This window comes from Hipposideros armiger, unplaced genomic scaffold, assembly GCF_001890085.2.
Source record: "Hipposideros armiger isolate ML-2016 unplaced genomic scaffold, ASM189008v1 scaffold_109, whole genome shotgun sequence".
In the NCBI taxonomy this organism is placed as follows: domain Eukaryota; kingdom Metazoa; phylum Chordata; class Mammalia; order Chiroptera; family Hipposideridae; genus Hipposideros; species Hipposideros armiger.
This window is the reverse complement of record NW_017731459.1, coordinates 3,793,584-3,803,245: the sequence shown is the minus strand read 5'-3', so window position 1 is coordinate 3,803,245 and position 9,662 is coordinate 3,793,584. Positions and strand designations below refer to the sequence as shown.

The following is a 9,662-nucleotide window of genomic DNA, read 5'->3' as shown; positions in this document are numbered from 1 at the left end:
CATTTAGTGCTTCCTGTGTGAACTCATGCGCCATGTCTCAGTACCCTACCCATGAAACAATCTTGAGGTAGATGTGATCATTCTCCTCAGCGTAGGGTGAGGGAATCCGAGGCTCAGCGAGGTCAAGCCATTTGCCCGACTCTGCCTGACCAGTGAGCAGTACTGTGAACCTCTCCAGTCAGAGTGTGGTGTCTAAGTTCCCTGTCAGAGAAAGACCCTCATGCACAAAAAGGCAATGCTGCGCCTAGGTCCTCAGTCTTCTCAGTGAGGCTTGCCCTAACAGGAAGATGCGCTGCCACCCCAAAGGGTCTCTTACGTGTGACACAAGGGCAGGGCCAACAGAGGTGGAGTCACTCCGGACACAGTGATAACCTTACCGGGGTAACCTCTGCCTGTTTTTCTATGCGTCTATCAGCCAGCGGAGATTGCCCTGTGATTCTGTGGCCAGAGCCCTAGGATAGCTCTGATGAGGTCAGGCCAGGAGGTCGGAAGCTATCCAGTAGGAAGGACAGTCCCAGCATTCCACAGCCAGGGCCCTGCGGGAGAGAAGGCCTCGAGGCCCTGCCAGAGCACAGAGCCCTACCGCTCCCCATGCAACTTCCCCACTGGGGGACAGTGAACCTGTTTCTCATAAAAAAAAAAAATCAGACCCAAACCTGGGGTGGGGGATCCCAGCTTCCTGACTCTTCCTTCAATGTAACAGACATCTTACACTGAAACTAGCCAAACTCCCTTCCAGGCCCTGGCCCACGTGGTTATGCGTGAATGGAAATCAGCCTCAAGCAAACCCCTGTGAAAGATCATAGGCCCATGTGTTCTCTTTACACTGTTCACTGTTTGAATCCTGCACTGGCCTGTAACAGATACAGCTACTTAACCATCGGACAGTGCAAAGAACACTTTCATGGGGACGGAGAAGACGTGTCTTCTAGCCCAGAATCTCCTACACGGTTCTTTGCCTCAGTTTCCTCACCTCTAAATAGGGAAAAGTAGCCTGTCGCTAATTAACACACTCAAGTGTTGTATAAAAGGAGACACGGGGGGCAAGCAACCTCGGAATTCCTATGCAGCAGTACTCTCACCATCACCCACCACAGTGCTCACCTTCTCTCCTGCCCACACCCAATCCCAGAGGCCCAGGAGCACAAACGGCTAAACAGCATCACTCAAGGCCTGGGCCAGGATGAGCCCTGAATTCCTGCGGGTTTAGCGGATGCCCTCAATAAAGGTGACTGTGATAGAACCAAGGGGGAAAAGAAAACATTCTTCTCCAGCAGCCAGAGGGACTGCCTTCTTGCCTGCTCTTCCGGATTAGCTAGCAACATGCCCCTTCCCCAGAAAGCTCTGGATCAATCATTCTGGAAACTGCCTAAGTCCTAAAGAGCGTTTAACAACACTCTGAGTTCCTTCCCTCCTCTTTCTAGCAGTACCCCTTTCAAGCAACCCCACATTTTCGATTTATTAGTGTGAGCTCTGCAGAGGAGGATGGCTTACTCCACATCATCTGGGAAACAGATGCTGGTTGTTACGCATGTGATTTTAGTGGCCTCACACACGCATATAAAGAAGCAACTGGCCATCTACAGAGTTAACCTGCCTGAACTTGCCAGGCAGCCCCACCACAAATCCTTATTCAAGCCCGGCTTGTGACAAGGGTGTGTTGGCAGGGCTGGGCAGGAAAGGCTGGAGGGAGTAAAGCAGGCAAGTCGCTCTGAAGCGTGCTGGAGAATGACGGGCAAGGGCAGTGAGAGGCGGACAGGGCAGGTCAGGGTGAGGGTGCCCGCTGCAGGATGAGCTCTGTAATCTCCGCCCTGCTCCCCAATCTCATGGGTATCCCATAGTAGGCCGTGCCTGGGCTGACATATACAAATGTGGTCTGGGCGACCTGGTAGAGACCAGCAAAGAAAGGGTTCAGGAGGTAGGCCGCCACATTCAAGGGGAAGATCTGCCCAGCGTGCGTGTGTCCAGAAAGGATCAGGTTAATATCTGGCCGAGCCTGAAGGGCTCTCTTGGCAGCCAGGGGCTGGTGAGCGAGCAAGATGGTGGTGTGGTCTGGGCTGCAGCCCCCCAGGGCTTTCACGAGATCCATGCCATGGCCAGAGTAGTGTAGGAGGTCTGCTTCGATGTCATCCACCCCAGCCAAGCAGATCCAGTCGTCATCCTTACCACCTACATCACGTTGGGCCTGTGTGGCAGAAATTTTTACATTCTCATTGTGCAGGGGCCTGACATTCAGGGATTCCAGCAGCGCAAACCAGTTGCTGACATCTGACGTGTAGTATTCGTGATTCCCTGTGACAAAGTAGGTGCCGAGGCGTGAGTGAAGCTGGCCCAAAGGAGCGACAGCCGTCCGGAGGATCGAGGCTTCTGAATCACAGAGGTCACCCACGATCACGGTGACATCCGGTTGCAGCATGTTCACCATCCTCACGAACATCTCCATCTTGGTCCTGCCCACAGTGGGGCCCAAGTGAATGTCTGAGAGGAGCACAATCTTGAGGTGGTCCATAGACGGGGGCAGCTGGTGGATGGGCACCTCCACGGTTTTCACAGCAGGGGGCTGGGCAGCGTTCAGAAGCCCGACTATGCTGAGCACGGCGGTCACCACCACTGCCAGGGCCGGCCTGAGTGCCAGCTTCCTTGTCTTGTCAAGGCTGCCCACAACCCTGCCACTGCGCCAGGCCAAGAGCTGGTAGGCCTGCTCCATGCCGCTGAGGGTACAGAGGAAGAAGACCATGATGATGTATGCCCCAAGGCAGGAGTAGGCAGCCAAGGAAAAGAGGTAGGGCTCCTCGGCCACTAAAAAGAGCATGGTGAAGAAACTGGAATGGGCCAGGGCCAGAAATGTCACAACAGCCATCTTCCAAAGCTGAAAGCAGGCCGACTCTGCGGCTGGGGAATGGCTAAGGTTGCTGACTGCACTACGCCAGATGTAGAGGGAGCCAATAAGCATGAGCGAATTGGCAAACAGGGCGAGCTGCAGGCGGAACAGCCAACGCCAGGCCCTGAGCTCAAGGCTCTCCGCCAGGTAGGAGCGGGAGATAACCATGGACACGAAGACAGTGCCTGCAGCCAGGGCGGCCTTCACACCCAAGGGCAGCTGCCTGATGATCACCATTTTCTCTGCTCCTAAGAAGGTTCCCTGTCAGTTCTGTGCAGGCGGGCTCGGGAAGGTGAGTTCCTTAGAAAGGACAGTGGCCAAGGTGAAGGTTCCAGGTCAGCTCCGCCTGCAACCAGGAACCGGCGTCAGCTTTGTCGGATATCAGAGCTTTCTTGTCCCCATTCAAACCCTGAAAACCACTTACATCTGCCCAACCTGCCTTGAATCCAAGCCACCCGTCAGTGGCTACACCTGATTACTAAAATACAAGTACACTGTATTGTAACATGATGGGCAGTTTTCATTTTCTTCTTCCCCAGTTTTCTGAATGTTTAAAGTTTTTCCACAATGCATATGGAATTTCTTTTATAATAAGATATACATTATTCTAAGTCATTGGTTCTCAAAAGTGTGGTCTGGGGAGGCCCGAGGGTCCATTTAGTCAAAACTGTTTTCATAATACTACTAAGCCATAACTGACTTTTCCATTCTCATTCTCTCATGAGCGTACAGTCGAGTTTTCCAGAGGCTATGTGACGTGCGCTACAGCAAGACCGAAAGCAGAAGTAGCTATGAGAATCCGACTGTCATCTATTGAGACAGACATGAAAGAGATTTGCAAAAATGAAAAACAAGACCACTCTTCGCCCTAAAATTTGGGGAGAAATACTGTTATTGTTCAAAGAAACATAGGTTTCTTAACATGTAATAGATTTATTATTTCTTAAATAAATTAATAGTTTTAAATTGTCTGTTTTAATTTCTAGCATAGTTAAAGTTTGAGAACCTCTGTTCTAGATAAATATAAACAAGGAAACCACGGAAAGCTCTTGGGCTGGTATCTTTCTTTAGCTCTAGGCCCAGGAGGGACACCTAGACACCTAAGAATTCCTGGGGTGAAGCCAGCCTCCCTCTGTGGGTCTTGGGCATGGCAGTCATAGGGCATCCTCCCCCCCACCCCCCCCAAACACATGATGCTGCGCAACCATTAATGAAGGGACTGCCCGGTCCACCAGCTCCTCATCCATAAATCCATCTTTCCCCTCACACAACTCTCCTAATTATTGGTTAAAATCTCCCCCCCACAACCTCCCATCTTTCTCTGTTGCTGTTTCCTGGAACTATCCCAATTCCACCCTGGCCAGGGGTTCTCACAACTGGCTAGCTCTCACCCCCTCGGTCTCCCCCAGAACTCCCTACTAGACAACAAAAAAAAACAAAAAAATGGGACGGAGGGTACCATAGACCAGGCAGACAGGGATTAGCAAATAATTTGAGGCGACCTTTTCCCAAGAGGAATCCAAAATTAAAACATATTCAGCAGCCATTTTACAAACGATTAAGATTCTCGCCCTAGGTTTTAGAGAACTGTATGACTTTGCTCTTAGGCACGTTATTCAAAGCCTTTGATGGAAGGGTGTAATTTACAAGGCAACCGGCCCAAATTTCACCATCTTCTACTTAAAAACATGCCCTCGACTCAGCCCACCCAAACTCTGGCGGAACCAAAACTGGTTCGCTGACCGTGCACGCCCCCCACGACCCCTAACCTACCCGCCCAGCCAGACCTCCCTCCAGCCACGCTGGCTGCCACCTGCAGCCCGCCTCTCGTCCACCTTCGGCCTGGACCGCCAAACCCTGACGGAGAAACTCCAAGCCAGAAAGGATAGGACGGGGGGTGACGAGAAGAGCACGACATGTTTGAAAAGAGAACACCTCGAAGGAAATTAATCCAGTGTTCCCAAGGCGGGGGCCTCCTCTGACCCCATTTTTTTCTCCTTCCGGAGCGCTCCGCAGAGCACAAACTGGACAAGGGAGGGCGCCCCAAACCAAAGCCCAAAGCTTCCTCTAATAACGCGCGCTCCTTGGAATCCCCCTCCCGGAAAATGGCAAAGCTGGAAGCGTTTGGGCGCACCTCATCTCACCCACACGTTGCACTCGTGGGGAAGTGGGTCCAAGAGAAACCCGCGGCTGGAGCGGAACGCACAAGCGACAGGGCTACCGGGAAGGACGCGCGCCCCGCCCGGCCCGCCCCCGGCGGGAGGACCAGTCCACTGCCTGCGTTCCGCAGGCTGCCTGCCTGCCCAGGTGCATCCCCGGGTCCCAGGCCCACCGTCCTGCGGGACTCCGGTTGGCCGCAGCCCCAGCCCCGTCCTCTGCCAGCATGTCCCCTGTCAATGCATCTCCGCGCCAGGGGTCCTGTGGACTTACATGCAAGCCGCGCGCACTGTCCAGCAGCAGCGACACCAGCATCAGACAGAGAATGCGAACAGCCCCCAGCATGTCCACCTTCCAGCCTCTCGGCGACTCCGCAGTCGGCGCCCGGGCCAGCCGCTCGGCGTCACTTGACTGAGGACCCGTGGTCTGGCACCGCCCCTAGCCGGTCCTGCCGGCAGCTCCGGGGCCGGCTCCGCCCCGTGCCCCGCCTGGTGACAGCAGAGCCGCGGGCGGGGAAGAAGGCGCGGCCCAGCCTGGGGGCCTCGCGCGGCCGCGTGACTGCAGGGTAGTGTTATCTGGCCCCTGTCGGCCTCTGCCAGACGCCTTCGAAAGGCAATCGGGAGGTCCGGCTGTCAGCAGCTAGATAACGCGCCCGGGGGTTGGACTTGAACAAGGGTCTCCTGGCTCCCTGGCTGTCAGAGGACAGAAGCGGGCAGTTGAGAACAGATAAGCCTAAGTGGGCCAGACATGCGGCGCTCTCCGAAAAACTCTCAACCAGGGGTCCGCAAAGTGTGGTCCCTGGACTAACCGTAAACCTGGAAATTGTTAGAAACGCGAATTACAGGGCCCCACCCCAGGAACTCTCGATCAGAAACTCTAGGGATGGGATCCAGAAATCTGTATTTTTTACAAACCCTCCAAGCTATTCTCCTGCATGCTAAAGCTTGAGAACCACTGTCCTAGGTTACTGATAAATTTAGAGGTATGGTTCAGCTGTGGTAAAATCATTCCGAATGCCAACCCTCAAGGCACCAGGGTCTGCAGCATTTTTACTTCATTGTTGGATTTTGAGAGAGAAGAGCAACACCTCCCACCTTTCAATTTTGCACTTGAATCTCTCCACATCCGCGCGTGGCAGATGTAGGCAGATCTGTCAAATCAGGGTGAAATAGTCATGCTCCCCTTAAAGAGATGCAGTCTTAGAAGTGCAACATCAGGTGATTTCGTTATTGTGCAAACATCCCAGAGGGCTCTTGCACAAACCTAGGTGGTCTAGCTTACTACACACCCAAGCTGTAAGGTACAGCCTGATGCTCCTGGGCTACAAGCCTGTACAGCATATTACTGTACAAAACGTAAGACTAAATCAAGGACAAGAGAAAATGACGTGATCAAGAGATGCAGCAAACAAGAGATGTATGAGACCAGTGCTGGCATAACAGAGCATACCGTTTTACAGCAAACTTTTTAATAAGTAGAAAGAGTACACACTAAATACCAATAAAAAGCATGGTATAGTAAATACATAAACCAGTACATTGTCATTTATTGTCATTATCAAGTATTATGTACTGTATACAATTGTGTGTTACATTTCTATATGACTGGCAGCAGGTTTATTTACACCAGCTTCACCACAAACATGTGAGTCATATGTTGTGCTATGACATTACAGTGGCTATGACGTCACTAGGCAAGAGGAATTTTTCCGCTCCATTATAACCTTATGGGACCACTATTGTATATGCGGTCCATTATTGCCTGAAACGTCATTATGCAATGCATGACTGTAGTATTATCTCTTTTTACACTTGGGAGAACAAAGGCTTTGCGATGTGAGTTAACTTATCCATGGTCCCTGGTTACCACTAGCTCTGAGTCTGAAGTAAAAAAAAACCTGTTCCTGGCTGGTTCCCAGCACTACCTGAAAATCCCTCCTTTTTATCACTGCCCAAGTCTCAACTTTAACCGAAATTGAGTTTCAGAGGAAAGAGTCTTTAGGGAAATCACTGTTAAATATATACATTTAATTTTTCTACCTTTGTTGAGTTATACGAGTTGACATACCACAAAATTCACTTCTTTCCAAGACTTTTTTTTTTCCAGGTTCCTCAATACAAAACAATCCAACCAATCATCTCTGTGTTCATAACAGTCGGTATCTCAAAGAAGGGCGGGAAAGCCCAGTTCAAACTTAAAGGAAAAAACCTGAGTCATCCTAATGTTAAACCTACTACTTTTGTTTTCAGCCCCAACCTGAGTTTTAACGTATAACTTGGGCAGACTGAAAATCTTTGAGTGTGTAGAAGCTTTGGCTTTTAGGGAATTAAAGAAAAGCTGCAAAATATAACTTTTTTGGAAAGATTTTTGAATATGGAATCTAGAACAGGATTAAAAAGGCAATGAGCTCCAGAAAAATCAAAAGTTACTCACAAATCAAGATAATCCAGAGAGTAACAAAAGCACTGTGAACCACTGCAGAGGGAATACCTAGAGACTGCCTGACCAGCTGTGTGGTCACAAGTAAAAGTTAAAAAACACTTTCTGAGCGAGGCCTTTGACAGCGCAGTTGGTAGAGCAGAGGACTGTAGTGGATGACAAAAAACACTTTCTGTATCTGTTTTTAAAATAAGTTAAAAAGTTATTTTTTTAACTTTCTAAAAAGTTAAAAAATAACCTTAGCTGTGTTTCCCCCCAAAAAGTATACATTGTGTAACAAAATAGCTATAATTTCCATTTGCTCAGACTCCAGAGTCAGAGAAATCATGACTGGCTTTCCTCTCTCTCAGTTTGTTTGCTTGCCTGGAATACAGAGTCCTTCTCTATGTACTGTGAAATCCTCTCCAAACTCTGCAATCCTCAGCCAGTACTAATGAGCAAGGGCTTTGGAGGCAATCCAACCACCCTTTGGAGCCACCCTTGAGTTGGAATTCCAACTCTGCCACTTAATAACTGTGTGACTGTGGGCAAGTTACTTAAACTCTCCGAACCTTAGTTCCTTCGTTGGTAAAATAGGGATAATAGTCTGAAACTCACTGGATAGTCGGGGAAGCTGCCAGAGGTGGTAACTACAAGATGTTTGGCACATGCAGGATGTTAGCGGGAGAGCTGATGAAATCAGAATTAGGCCTGTAAGTTAATTTCCTGATTTTGATAAGGGTACAAGACCTAAAGATTAAAAAATAATTTTGTATTAATTTATTGATTTTGGTCAGTACACTGTGGTTATAGAAGAGAATGTGTTTCTTTTTAGGAAAAGAAGAAAAAGGCACCATCTTTGCAACTGACTCTCAAACTGTTCAGAGAAAAATGTGTATGGACACACACACAGAACCATAAAGCAAATGTAGGAAAATGTTGACATTTGAGGAATCCATCAAGGTATTCTTTGTACTGTTTTTTCAATGTTTTTCTAAGTCCAAGTTACTGCAAAATAATTTTTTTAAAAATCCTTAGCAAATGGCAGATTCAACTTTTCCCTCCTTTTCCCCAGCGTAATGACCCAAGGTGATAATAGTCAGTAGGCATTTTTAACTGAATTGAGGCAGAAAGTGTTTAGCACAGGGGTATGCTAAACAAACTAAAGCCAGTGACCCAAATCTGGCCTGCGGCCTGTTTTTGTATGGCCTGCCAGTTAAGAGTCATTTTTACTTTATTAAATGGTTGAAAAAATTCAAAAGAAGAATAATATTTTGTGACATTTGAAAACAATATTGAAATGTCAGTGTCCATAAATAAAGTTGTATTAGAACACAGCCACTCCCAATTCTCTACTTATTGCATATGGCTGCTTTCATACTACAGTGGCAGAGTCCAGTAATTGAAACAGAGACCTTATGGCCCACAAAACCTAGATTTTTTTTCTATCTGGCCTTTTACAGTAAAAGCTTGCCTAGAGGCTGTAGATTGTAGCTGGTTTCTGAAATTTTATGTACTTGACTTTGTATGGCAGTTGAACTAGCAATAATGATAGCCATTGTTGTGCTCAATGCTTTACCATCTGCCTCAGGGTCCGAGTGGCATGATATTATCCACATTTCACAGATGAGAAAACAGAGGCCCAGTGGAGTTAAACTACTTGATGGAGTCTCTCAAGTCACAGTGCCTGACTTTCGAGCCTGAGTTATTTCTACAAGGCCAGGCTTCTTTCTGCCCATACTTCGTTTTTTTAGTTCGTGTCCAAGTGTGCATGTATAGTGTGCTGGATGTAAAACCTTCTGCTCCAGGTTGCGGAGGACTTGAAATGACCACGAGAAGGCTGTCGCCCTGTAGGGACTCATCTCCAATGAGACAGATGTTCATAGACACAACGAAATATGATGGTACATGCGCTAACGTAGACCAGCACTACTCAAAAGCGAGGCCCGAGGCCCAGTAGTCTGAGATAAGCACAGCAATTCGAAGCAGGTAGTTAGAAACTGGTGGAGATTTGCGAAAGTTTTTTTTGTTGAATCTAATAATGAAAAGGTGGATGTGAATTTTATATGCCCGTTTTTATTCCTTTTTTTCTAGTAGTTTAATTTTATCCCTTTTTTTTTTTTTTTTTTTTTAAGCTGAGCCATCCTGCTACCTGTTGGCAGCTCAGCGGCTGCTCAGCTCGGGCTGGACTTGAACCGCTGTTGCT

The 9,662-nt window shown here is 48.5% G+C and overlaps 1 protein-coding gene and 1 long non-coding RNA gene across 7 annotated transcripts in view; one reads left to right on the top strand and one right to left on the bottom strand.

The window, feature by feature from the left end:
- Nucleotides 1–1,023: 1,023 nt before the first annotated feature.
- TMPPE (transmembrane protein with metallophosphoesterase domain) lies at nucleotides 1,024–5,567 on the bottom strand. 6 transcript variants are annotated; one of them, XM_019647145.1, is made up of 2 exons: nucleotides 5,312–5,567; nucleotides 1,024–3,749 (listed from the first exon to the last, which is right to left on the bottom strand). In XM_019647145.1, exon 2 carries the CDS (start codon nucleotides 3,116–3,118, stop codon nucleotides 1,766–1,768), a length of 1,353 nt encoding a protein of 450 aa, XP_019502690.1. In that variant the 5' UTR covers nucleotides 3,119–3,749; nucleotides 5,312–5,567; the 3' UTR covers nucleotides 1,024–1,765. The 6 variants fall into 6 exon arrangements, with proteins under 6 accessions (XP_019502690.1, XP_019502694.1, XP_019502689.1 ...); XM_019647149.1 differs by having other exon boundaries at nucleotides 1,024–3,227; nucleotides 5,312–5,565; XM_019647144.1 differs by lacking the exon at nucleotides 5,312–5,567 and adding an exon at nucleotides 5,016–5,103.
- Nucleotides 5,568–9,273: 3,706 nt separating this feature from the next.
- The window catches only part of LOC109385203 (uncharacterized), a 7,813-nt gene continuing 7,424 nt past the window's right edge, over nucleotides 9,274–9,662 (top strand). Inside the window, exon 1 of the long non-coding RNA XR_002124569.1 lies at nucleotides 9,274–9,445. This is a non-coding gene — a long non-coding RNA (uncharacterized LOC109385203). The remainder of the gene's footprint in view (nucleotides 9,446–9,662) is intronic.